Consider the following 12,844-nt stretch of genomic DNA (forward strand, 5'->3'; position numbering starts at 1 on the left):
GTGGTGGTGTAAAGGGTAATGGTGGTGGTGTAAAGGGTAATGGTGGTGTAAAGGGTAATGGTGGTGTAAAGGGTAATGGTGTAAAGGGTAATGGTGGTGTAAAGGGTAATGGTGGTGTAAAGGGTAATGGTGGTGTAAAGGGTAGTGGTGGTGTAAAGGGTAGTGGTGGTGTAAAGGGTAATGGTGGTGTAAAGGGTAGTGGTGGTGTAAAGGGTAGTGGTGGTGTAAAGGGTAATGGTGGTGTAAAGGGTAATGGTGGTGGTGTAAAGGGTAATGGTGGTGTAAAGGGTAGTGGTGGTGTAAAGGGTAATGGTGGTGTAAAGGGTAATGGTGGTGTAAAGGGTAGTGGTGGTGTAAAGGGTAATGGTGGTGTAAAGGGTAATGGTGGTGTAAAGGGTAATGGTGGTGTAAAGGGTAGTGGTGGTGTAAAGGGTAGTGGTGGTGCAAAGGGTAATAGTGGCCGATATACAAATACCCGTTCAGGGGCTGCAATATTTTCGTTATTTTTTCCCTTGGTGGGCCATTAAATCCGGATCTGCTGGCCTACTTTGCTTCTCCGTAATGTGACCCGGAAATGTCGTAAGCGAAATGGATATTCTACACTGATGTTTTCGTTGCGTTGTGTGTGTGTGTGTGTGTGTGTGTGTGTGTGTGTGTGTGTGTGTGTGTGTGTGTGTGTGTGTGTGTGTGTGTGGTGAAAGGGAGAGAAAAGTTGTGAAGTGGTGGGAAGGGTACTACTGTAGAATATAAAGGACAGCCTTATTATGCTGGAAGGACAAGTGAGAGAGAGAGAGAGAGAATAATGAGTACAGGAAGAGAGGAGTGCAACAATAAACAGAACTACTAATACATGTAGAATAACTAGTACAAGAACAGACAGGAATACAGATAAAAACAAGGCTTAAAATGATATTAAATAGAGGAAGAGGAAGGAGTGCACGAATAGACAGGGCTAGGAATATATATGAACAAGGAGAGGGGGTGGGGCGAAGGGCGTAAAGAGAGTTGTGTCCACCAACCACATCTTAAAGCAAGAGTTATTTTTCCCAGGAGATGCTATACCGTCTTAGCAGGTACTGTACGTTTTCACTACTTCGTTACTTGAGATGTGTATACAAATCTAACCTGACCTAACTTAACCCAACCTTACCTAACCTAGCCTAGCCTAACCTAACCTAACCTAACCTAACCTAACCTAACCAACTTAACCTAACCTAACCTAACCAACTTAACCTAACCTAACCTAACCAACTTAACCTAACCTAGCCTAGCCTAGCCTAACCTAACCTAACCTAACCTAACCAACTTAACCAACCTAATGACATTTTCCAAAGTATTCTACAGCATACCGCCTTAGGATGTGAAGGATGAGGCTTGTGTTTTCATTATTTAGTCACCAGGTGGATATATAAACCTAGCCTAACATTAATCAGGCCAGGTTAACCTGTTTGACCACGTTATCTAAGTGCAGATATACCGTCTAGGATGTGAGGGAAAGCGCGTGTATGTGTTCATTACCCCGTCACCAAATGGATATACAAACCTAACGTAACTCAATCTACCATAACCTAAACTCGTCTAACCTAACCTGACCACGTCGAGAACCAAGAATGTTTCCTCATAGACTGCAAAATCGTCAGGCGTTAACCAGAGTAGCGTAATATAATTCTTGCCATCTCAGACGATTTTATTCAGCTTAACAGGTTTTTCGAACTGGAGGGATTAGTATTTGCCTCAGTAAACTCATCCGGTACGACGGGTCCTTCCTGAGGTGAATAATGCATAAAATCGTGTGTGGATGTAGGTAGAATAAAAAAAAAAGAAAAAAAGTCAGGTTAGGGTTTCATTGCCACTGTGTATCCTTTCCTATATCAGTGTCACGCCTGACGTAGCTCAGAGGGGCCATGTAACTAATATATTCAGCCACCTTCCCCACGCCCTTCATTAACATACATTACCAGCCTCCACCAGTGTCGCCACGGATGATGAAATAGTCCCAGAACACCACAGTAATTACTGTTGTGGTGGTGGCCCTAGGTTCATCGAACTGTTCTTCTTTTAGAAAACACAGAAGGAATTGAGGGACGTTTGCATAATCGGACATTGAAGCCTCACAGTTGTATTATATTTATACCCACAGTGCCATGATGTCTTTATACTCCTGCTATCTCCCGATGATTTTATTTATACTGACGAGATTTTTCTAACTTAAGTGAATAAATATAGCTTTCATTAACCCTTCACTACTTGGAATTCTTTTAAGTTGTATAAAATAGTCTGGAGGTAGCAGGCATAAGGTGATAAATACTATGCTGAAGGGTTTAACATGCATTAGCAGACCTACAGCAGCGTCAGTACGGATGGTGAAGGATTCCCCAGACGACCAAGGGAAATATTGTGGGTCAGTGGGTTAATATCTTCTCTATGAAGTGCTTTCAAAGTTAAATAATGCCATATGACAAGATAAAGTCGAGGTTGGGTGTATCACTGAAGGCCTCGAGGAATGTTATTAAGGATGATGAAATATTTCCCAGATGACTGAAGGAATCAGATAAGTAGTATTGTGTGACAGGATAAATAATAAAAGTAAAGATAACTACATTATTTGAGGCCTGGAGCAATGTTAGCACGGATGATGAAATATTTCCCTGACGACGCAGGGAATATCTGGATCGCTGAGTAACTCGTCTGGAAAACTGGAGAGGGTTAGGTAACGTCTTCACTTTTATATTGTATTTTGTTATCAGTAGACAGTCTTATTGTGTATTGGAGGAACTTGAACTGGACGGGGTAGATAAAGCCTTCATTAAACCCTTCACCACCAGCAGGGTCGTCTAAGTTGAATAAAGTAATCTGGAGGAAGCAAGACCAGAAAAAAAGGCACCTTATTGAAAAGCTTGACATACATTAAAGGAATTGGAGAAATATCACGCTATCAAAAATGTTTTCTTGACGACGAAGGTATTATCTACGGCGCTGTGTACATTCCATCGTAAGCTGCGTAAAGCTATTTGGCGATGCAAAGAATAAAATTATATATATCAAAGAGTCGCGCTGTTCTTTGTTTGTCTGTCCCTCAGTCACGCCCAAACCAAGGGCCAGAAACCCCCAGGCACATACATAGGCCTGTTCTGAATCAGGATGACCCATGGATAGTTTTAAGGGGGTCAAAATTCAGATTAGGTCATTTGAGGTCATCGGTAGAGTGTTCGCCTTTTTGGCCCGGGCAATGCGGGGTACCCCTGCAGCCCAATTTTTGGCATGGAGACTCACTTGACCTCCAATTCGGACATAGGCAATGTGAGGTTGACCTCGCCGTCATTTGAGATCATCGGTCGGTGGTCATTTGAGGTCACTGGTAATACACGCTCGAACGACTGGACCCAGCAGCACAGTTTTAGGCATGGAGACTCACATGACCTCCAGTTCGGACGTTGGCTATGTGAGGTTGACCTCTGAGGTCATTTGAGGCCACCGGTAATAGTAAGCAAGTGCGAACAAATACTGTGCGTTAGTTTGCGAAAGCTGAAATAGAAAGTTCCTGGATCTCTTATAATCCCTCTTCAAAAACGTAAGAGGTGTACATGGTCTTTTTGGAGTAGAAGGAAAGATTGAACTAGAACAAATAGGATTAGACTTAGAGTGTTCTCATTTTTTGGCCCGGGCAACGCCGGGTACCCATGTTAGTTTAAAATAAACGATTGCTTACAAGTGGTTATTGGAAGTCGCTTGTAACTCTTTCACCCTGAGAGCACCCTGAGAAGATGAGCATTATAGTGACTTTTTTTTTTTTTTTTTTTTTTTATTCTTGCACCCACCAGACACTTGCATTGTGCATAGGAGAGACTTTTCCAGCTGGAGAGTTAGATGTAGCAATCTTTGTCTTTTCAGTACGAGAGGATTCTTCTCCAACTGAGTAAATTATAAAAGTAGCAAGAAAATGATTTGGAACTCCTTGGGCTGAAGGGGTTAAGTTGGACCAGATGTTGTGGAAATAGTAATAGATTTTAACAAACGTAATCGTAGCGAAGGGACTGAATTTTGCGTGCGAACTGCGTCCTGCCTGAGAGCCACCGAGATGCGTCATTACATAGAATAATGAAGGAGAAACAGTTGATCGAGATACTCGCAGTTTATAATTTTTTGACTGATGGGATTTCCATTTGTCCATCCATCTATCCATCGTGCAGTCCTTTTCTACCCCACCAGGAGCGTAGGGGTCCGGGACTAGGCTACAAAATCGTCTTGTGTTGAAGGAGTATTAAAGTGCGTCCGTGGCAGGGAAAGGGTTAACTGACTTGGCTTTTTCTTTTCTCGTATTTTGCTCTTTATAATGCCGGATGATTTTAGTCATCTGAGAGTGAGAGCGTTTGAGACCTCCCCACCTCACCTCACCTGCCCTCCTGAACCATGACCCCTCCAAAGTTCTCAATGGGGAGAGAAATGTGAGAGAGGGAGAGAAAAATGAGAGAGGGGGAGAGAAAATTGTCGGAACGCTCTTGTGAAAGTTTAATTCACATCAGAGTTTCTGGCGAAAAATTGTTACCTGCGAGACAAGAGTGGACGGGCATATTCAAGGGCGGAGGAAACCCCTTCACTTCGAGGACGTTTTTCTTTTTTTTTCTGTCTCCAGACGAATTAATAAATCTTGGGATGGAATTTCCGAACTGGAGGGTTTAGTTACAGTTCACATTAACCCATTCAGCGGTGGAGATCCTTCCATGATTGAATACAATCGTCTGGAGGTAAAAAGAATGAAAATGAACTACACTTTATCGTAGTGAAGAGATTAACCACGTCTAGGGAAGTGGAGCCGGTGGTGCATTGGTTAGCACATCCACCACGCAAATGAAAGAGCCTGAGTTCGATTCTTGGGCCGGTCAGACTCTTTCTTAGTTATTTATTTTTCATATCACCACTCAGTATTCCCTTCCTTGTTATTAAAATAATTCTGATTTGATTTAATAATCTCGATATACTCGTATGGTCCATAAACAACGTACAAATGGATATCCACCAGCCATACGCAGAAGTAAACTGTTTAAGGAATAGCCTTGCGAGAGCCTGCCAAGCCCTGGCAACTAAGGCGTGTATTCTCGTTAGCTTAGGAGGCTTTGAAGCACCTCCTCTTACCGGTATATTAATGTTTCTGATACGTTGATATGTCCTTGTTTAATATTTATGTTATCTGTATCGGTATTAATAATATACAATTAACATAAAATATAATACTGAGGAGCAGTATTAAAGATAATTCGCAAAGGCAAAAATGCAGGAAATAAATAGCATAAACTATAATAATAAGGTTCAGTATTAAAGGTAAATCATTAAGAAAGATGTGCAAGAAATAAACAGCATGAAATATATTACCGAAGAGCAACACTGGAAGGTAAATCGCCAAGAATGAGGTGCTAGGAAGCCTGTTATGCCGATGAGAATACCACCCAAGGTTCCCAGGGTACGAGTTAAAATGGACCCCGCCGGATTTCACGTAATATTTTCATCTCGTTTCACCAGATCAGAATTCATTGCACCGAACCACAACAAATTTATCCGGACGGTCTAATCCCAGTCCAGCCAACCATACCTGATTATTTTGAACCCTGCCTCGTATCTAAACCATTAAGCTCAGTAACTCTTTGTTGTTGTTATTATTATTATTATTATTATTATTATTATTATTATTATTATTATTATTATTATTATTATTGCCATCTCGAGACGATTTCATTCAGCGTAGGACAGAATTTTTTACTTGGAGGGGGTAGTTATAGCCTTGATAAACCCTTTCACAAACAGAGGGCTTTCTTGTACTGAAAGGGTTTGTCAGGGGTACTTCTAACCCCTCCAGTTCGACAAGTCTTTTCTGTGATAAATAAAATCGTCAGGAGAGGGTTAGAGAGAGAGAGAGAGAGAGAGAATTTACATAATGTTTAGGTAGGAGTGAGGAAACATACCAGTCTTGTGGCCCATATTTTTTTTTCTCAGTAATTCCTTTTTATTTCCATTGTTTCGTCGTCTGAAATGAACCTGCCTCACCTTCAGTTACTTTGCCCCTCCCTCTACCTCACCCATCCTGCCTGCCTTCTATTGCTGTCCTGTTCCCAAACTTATGTAATTAGAGAGTAAGTTTATAGTAAGACTGGATCACCAAGAAAGAACCGTAAGACTTTTGTGGTCTGTGTATCTGTGTAACTCAGCTGTGTACTCTTCCTTCTGTCTTGCCATCTTTTCTTCCTTTCTGTCTTCCTTTCTATATTTCCTCTAGCCTTACACATTCCTCCCCTTGCCTCACCGTTCCTCTTTCCTGCCTCACCTGTCTCACGTCTTACCTCTCCTCTTGGCTCATCCTTCCATCCTACCTCACCTTTCCCCCTCCCTGCCTCACTTCTGTGTGCCTCTCCACCTGCCCGTCCCTGTGTTGCTCTCTACCTGCCTTTCTCCTACTTTCCTGATCTCAAGTTGCCATTCCTCCCGTCCCATCCATTTATCTCTCCATTCTTTTATCTCTCCCTGACTCACCTCCCGACTTCAATTCTCAAACTCCCCTCTTCGTGTCTGTTTCTTTTTACCTTCCCTTTCTACCTAGTATCCTGCCTCATCCATCTTCTTCTCGATTGATTCTTAATTCTCTCTCTCTCTCTCTCTCTCTCTCTCTCTCTCTCTCTTTATGTCTATCTATCTATCTACTTCCTGCCTCCCTTCTCCCTGCCTCACCTACCAACCTGTCTCCCCGGTTCATCCATCTTCCTCTCCCTTGCGTCCCCATTTTTCTCACTGAACCTAACCATCCTGACTACTTCCTCTTGCCTCACCCATCTTCCTCCTCTTCTGCTTCATCTCCCTACCTCTTCATCTGCCTCACCATCCTTCCTACACCCCTGCCTCAGCATTCTAAAAACAGATAGAATACAGGCATAAGGGTGAAGCACTGGAGGCCCCCGTGCTTCACCCTTATCCCTGCCTCCTCCCCTGCCTCACCCCGCTGCCTCCCAAGCTCCCTGCCTTTCCTATGTACCCAGACTCCTGCCCCATCCATCTTTCCCTCTCCTGCATCACCAGTGTTTTTTCTCTCCCTGCCTCACCCTCTTGCCTACCTCCTCTACTTGACCCTACTTCCTGCCTCCTCCCCTTCCTTACCTCCCTTTCCCACTTCTTCCCCTTCCTCACCTCTCCTACCTACCTCCTCCCCAGCCACAATCCTCTGCCTGCCTCCTCCCTGCCTCTTTCTCCTACGCTTCCTCTCTTCCTTACCCTACTATCTCCTTCCCTGCCTCATCCTTCTGGCTACGTCCTCCATTGCCGTACCCTTCTGGCTGCCTCCTCCCCTGCCTCATTCCTCGTCCTGCCTCACTCCTCGTCCTACCTCCTCCTGCCTCATCCTCCTGCCTCCTATTTCACCTCCGTTGTTCCCTCCCGTCCTAATTTGTCAGGCTTTCACGTTTTCTCTCTTGGCTCTCTTAATCTATTTCCATTCCTCTCTCTCTCTCTCTCTCTCTCTCTCTCTCTCTCTCTCTCTCTCTCTCTCTCCATGTCTATCTGCTGTGTGGTCACAAATCTTAGTTTTCTTGCTTCAGTTGTTTGCTGTTTCTCTGCCTGGCTTCCCTGCCTCACCTTGCTGCCTTTCTTCCTTTTCAGTTCTGACTCCTCCCTACCTTCCCTCTGCTTCTCCCTTTCCGCGCCTCTCCTCTTCTTCCCCTCTCTCACATCTCTCCCTCTCCCCTTCCAGTCCTCTTCTGAAGGTCTTTTCTCTCCTCGCTCTTCATGTTTCTCCCGGTCTGACATCCGTTCTCTTCCTCCTCTTCTCCCTTTCTCTCCATTGTCTATTGTCCCCCCTGCTTTCTCTTACCTTTTCCCTCCCCATGCCTTTCCTTATCATTCCTACGCTACCTGACCCTGCCTAACCCTCCTTCCTCTTTTCATCATTCCCACTCAACCTAATCCTGACTACCTTCCCTTCCCACTCTTCTCAAGCCTGTCTAACTCTCATTCCGTCCCCATCATTCCCTCTGCCTAACCCTGTGTAATCTTCGTTCCTCTTCATAATTTTCACACTACCTAACCCTGCCTAACCCTTCTGCCTCTTTCCATCATTCCCACTCTACCTACCCTTGCCTAACTCTCCTCCCTGTCCCCACAAGTCCTACCCTCTTTACCGCTGCCTACCCCTCCTGCCCTTCCCCATCATTCCTGCTTTGCCTACCCATGCGCAACCCTCCTGCCTCGCCCCTTCATTCCTACTCTGCCTACCCTTGCCTAACCCTCCTGCCTCTCCCCTTCATTCCTACTCTGCCTACCCTTGCCTAACCCTCCTGCCTCTCCCCATCATTCCTACTTTACCAGCCCTGCCTCACCCTGGTGTCTCTGGCCACAGGTCCGCCAGAAGAGGTCAGCAACTGCTCCGTGCTGAACGTCACCTCCCACTCAGCGGGCATCACCTGCACCCCTGGCTTCGACGGCGGCCTCCCTCAGCGCTTCCTGCTGCAGGTGAGTCAGGGACAAAGGTGGCACATTATTATTTGATTATATTACCTGATTTTTTGTCATATTTTGTGCCATTTTATTACAGCCTGTGCACTTATATAATGTTTTGTTTCAGTGTTTTTCCTGCTTCGGGTGTTCCCTTCGTGTTTTCTCATGTTTTGTGCAGTTTCGTCATATATTATGTTTTTCTTTGATATCCAGTGCATTTTGCTCACATTTTTTTATAATTTTATCTTATTACTTTAAAATTTGTGCTTTCTCGATTAGCTGTGCTTTTTTCTCATTTTTTGCAGTTTCGTCATATTACACACACACACACACACACACACATATATATATATATATATATATATATATATATATATATATATATATATAATTCCATTGGAGCTCGGTGTCCGGAATATTGGACAGAACTGGAATTTTTCAAGTCATTATAAAGTAGGGAACCCCCGGGTAGGGACCTATGAGCTTCGCGACTATGAGCCGATGGGTGGAGGGCGGTACGCTTAGTACCCACCCAGTGCCATGCCTCGCCCAGCACCCCTGGGATCCAATGGGATATATATATATATATATATATATATATATATATATATATATATATATATATATATATATATATATATATATATATGCAAAGTACGAGCTCCTTTTTTCATATTAGGACTTCATTTTCTAACCAACTGAAGTAGTAAGAAATCATCACCATTAAACTCTTCACCACCAATGTTTTTTCCATATTTTAGTAAAATTGTCTGACGGCAGTATAAGAACAGGGTGAGTAAAGAATACCGTCATACGGGGTTATGGTGTAATATGCAAAATAACTCGCCGAGGAAGAGGTGCTAGGAAACCTTAAGCAAGCCAGAATATTCCACTGGCTTTAGATGGAGCCGAGACAGAAGCAAGGGAATAGGGTGGGGGATTGGAGAGGGGTTGGGGTTGGGGGTGGGAGGCAGTACGAACAAGACATGTGTGTGACTCGGACAGAACACGTGTCAGAGCAGTAATGACCGCTGTACAGAGAGAGAGAGAGAGAGAGAGAGAGAGTCGAAGCAGTTATCAGAGACGGAAGAAGAGAATTTGTGAAGTCTCTTGGACAAAGGTTAGGCTGGAGGAGAGAATGTTGTAAAGTGGGAAGCGACGAATACAGGATGAAGCTGGAGCATGGAATGTCGCAGGTCTTAGACAGCCTTGTGTTTTAGTCAGAATCATCAATAAGATAAGGAGTGAGAGCAAATGTCAGGCGGAAGGCGAGACTGGTTTAAATCAGACAAGGAATAATGTAGATTGAAGCTGGGGGATGGAAGAGTTTGGATATTAATTATTCATTTACTCTGAATTATCAATAAGTCAGACAGAGGCAGAAAGAACAATTATAAGACTGATGACGAGAAGCAGGAAATATATAGTTTGAGGGTGAGTCAGACAGAGGCAGAAAGAACAATTATAAGACTGATGACGAGAAGCAGGAAATATATAGTTTGAGGGTGAAATAAGAAGGGCGTAGATCTCAAACAGTTTTATGCCTTTTTTTTCAGAATTTTTAGTAAATATGTATGTAAGGAGGAGTAAAAGCAAATATTGGGCTGAGGAAAACTGATGTGTGTTCGAGAAAAAAATGTTAGGTAGTATAAAAAAAAAATAATATGCTTTATTAAAGCTCTCCTCTAGTAAGGATATAATTTAGAAAAGAGAGAGAGTACCAGCACATGTCTGGCTAAGATGAAAGTGGTTTATATCGGACTTGTAAGAACGTAGGTTGAAGAAGTAGGAAGGAAGGAAGGAAGCTGGTAGATATTTGTTGGGCTTTTGTTAGGTAATTATTAAGTTAGGGAAAGTATGAGAAAATATCTGGCTGAGAAGAGTGGTATATATCGGACAACAAAGACTCCAAGTTTAGATTGAGTAAAAATGTGTTAGGTATATAATTATCACTTCTCATTACTTCCATCATTCTCCTTTCTCCTTCCTTATCTCCTTATTTTTCCCTTCCTCTGCCTCCCCCTTCCCTTTCTCGTCCCTTTCCCTCTACTCCCCTCCATCCGTCCCCTCCTTCTTCATTCCTCCCCCTACAGGTCCCTCCAGCCTCTTATATCTCTTCTCTCTCTCCCAGTACCTCATTTTTATCCCTCCTTGTCCCTCTTCCTTTCTCCTCTCCCTCCTCCTCTACCTTTCTCTGTTCAGCTTCCCTTTCTCTTCATCCCTCTCCTCTTCACTTCTTCCATTTTCCACTCCTGTCTTCACAGATTAATTCGTGTTTCCTCCATCTTCTCTTCTCCCCTCCTTTCCATCCATCTTTCCCTTCTTTCCGCCAATCTCTTTACCTCTTCTCTTCATTTACCTCATTTCTTTTATCTTCCTTTCTTTCCCGCCCTCTCCCCATGCTCCCTTCTCTACCTCTCCCATTTCCTGCCCTCTCCTCCATCTCTCTCTCTCTTGCTCCCTCCTCCTCTAATCTTCTCATTATGTCAGGTCTCCATATTATAATTACAAATCATAATAGATAAATAGATAGATAGAGAGACAGATGGAAGCAGGAAGTCAGATGATGAGAAGGTATTGTGTCTGCAAGAATCGAGCAATGCTTAACATGCTTACACACTCTTAACTCAAGGAATGCTTTATAGGCACACGACAGCGCCTCGTGACCATACACGCACATACACACATACTCACACACAGGCTTCTAGAACTTTCCAACCACAGTGTAACACACGTGACACGACCCCTGTTTCATCAGAATTTAGGAAAGAGAGCTCAGAAGGAGACAGGCCATAGAACAGGCAGGTAGTAGGGAGAACGAGCCTAGCAACATGGGCGAGAGGAGAGAAAGAGCGAGACAGGGAGGTAGCAGGCGGGACTCAACTTATCTTCACTCGTGTGTGAGAGACTTTGTTAATATTTCCAAGACAAATAAAAATAGTCCCATACCATTCTTTACCTCTCCTGTCATTGCATGACAAAAGGGAACCAAGATTTTCTACTTACCAACAACTCAAGTATAACAACCGCTCGTCCACAAGTTCAATATATATATAACTAATCTATAAAACATCACTACAAAGGAGTTATAAAGTTTTTTAAGACATTTGGTAGCAGCGAACGTATACGAACCTCGTCTATGAATCAACAGTGAATTCCTACAAAATATCAAGATTGAAAACAAAAAAATACCTCTCACAACCGACAACTCACAACCAACTCCTGACAGTATTCTCTCCAACCCCCCCTCCGTCTCCCCGATCATCACGCTGATTTAGAGGTGAAGAGGTCACAGGACGCCTTGCAAGTGGTTTAACAATATATTGATACAAACAATCCTGCAATTTTTACAACGAACCAACGAACCACAACCATCTACAATCAGCTACAAGTAACAACTCTACGAGTCGTCTGTATAATCTTCTACACGCACCTACAAGTAGCGGCAGTCTTCATCCCACAATGAGTAAATCACAAGAAAAAAGGACAGAGAAAACATCAAGAAAGAAAAACAACACAAACAAACGAAGAGTGAGATACGACTCACAACAACCAGACCTCACCCTCCTCTCTCTGCTACATCCACCCAACCTCCACCGCTGACGCAGGAGTCGAGCCTAGCAACATGGGCGAGAGGAGAGAAAGAGCGAGACAGGGAGGTAGCTCGCAGGACTCTACTTAACTTCACTCGTGTGTGAGAGACTTTGTTAATATTTCCAAGACAAATAAAAATAGTCCCATACTATCCTTTGTCACGAATCAATTCGCGACATTTCCCTTTTGTGAGAAGCCACGAACTATTAGTGGAAAACTCACTGTGTATCGCTCAGTTAACCGTTTCTCTCTCCATTTCGGAGTATACTTTTCAAAACATTCGTCACTTTCAAAAGTGACCGATTTAATGCTCGTCACTAAGTGCTCTACTGAGCGATACAATTGTTTCTTTATCGTTCGCCTCTGCTTGCCTAAACCGTTAGCCACGCCTTCTTCCGGTGGCTTCTGCGTCCTGCCCATACAATGTATTTTGAAGGCAGTCTAGTGTTTGTTGTGACGGAGAGAGGTCCTGTGCTCAAGAAGTGTGAGAGGTCAGCTAGCGCCCAAGCTCCACTAGTACAGTTAATCCAAACTCCCACCCCCCGGGTGATACATAGCATTCATCGACCGGTATTTCCTTTTTGTATAATCCTAGTTTTAAGAGTTTAGTTAAGGTGTTTTTTTTCTAGGTGTAAGTATTTAGCTTCTGTGTGAGTGAGTGAGTGCGTCTCATTGATTTAATTTGAAATGTAACGTTAAATTTATTTTTTGTAATCAATAAATTTAACTTCTTTTTCTTGAGCTTAATGTAAAGTAAAATCTTGTTTCATTTCTCCAA

At 43.3% G+C, this 12,844-nt stretch overlaps 1 protein-coding gene across 1 annotated transcript in view; it reads left to right on the forward strand.

Annotated features, from left to right (window-relative positions):
• LOC145408204 (nephrin-like) overlaps positions 1-12,844 on the forward strand; it is a 183,333-nt gene that overhangs the window by 152,902 nt on the left and 17,587 nt on the right. Inside the window, exon 12 of the mRNA XM_080278960.1 lies at positions 8,375-8,487. Coding sequence (XP_080135086.1) covers positions 8,375-8,487 — 113 coding nt within the window. The remainder of the gene's footprint in view (positions 1-8,374; positions 8,488-12,844) is intronic.

This window comes from Coenobita brevimanus, chromosome 76 (assembly GCF_032717465.1).
Source record: "Coenobita brevimanus isolate Jiangsu-jjx chromosome 76, ASM3271746v2, whole genome shotgun sequence".
Classification (NCBI taxonomy): domain Eukaryota; kingdom Metazoa; phylum Arthropoda; class Malacostraca; order Decapoda; family Coenobitidae; genus Coenobita; species Coenobita brevimanus.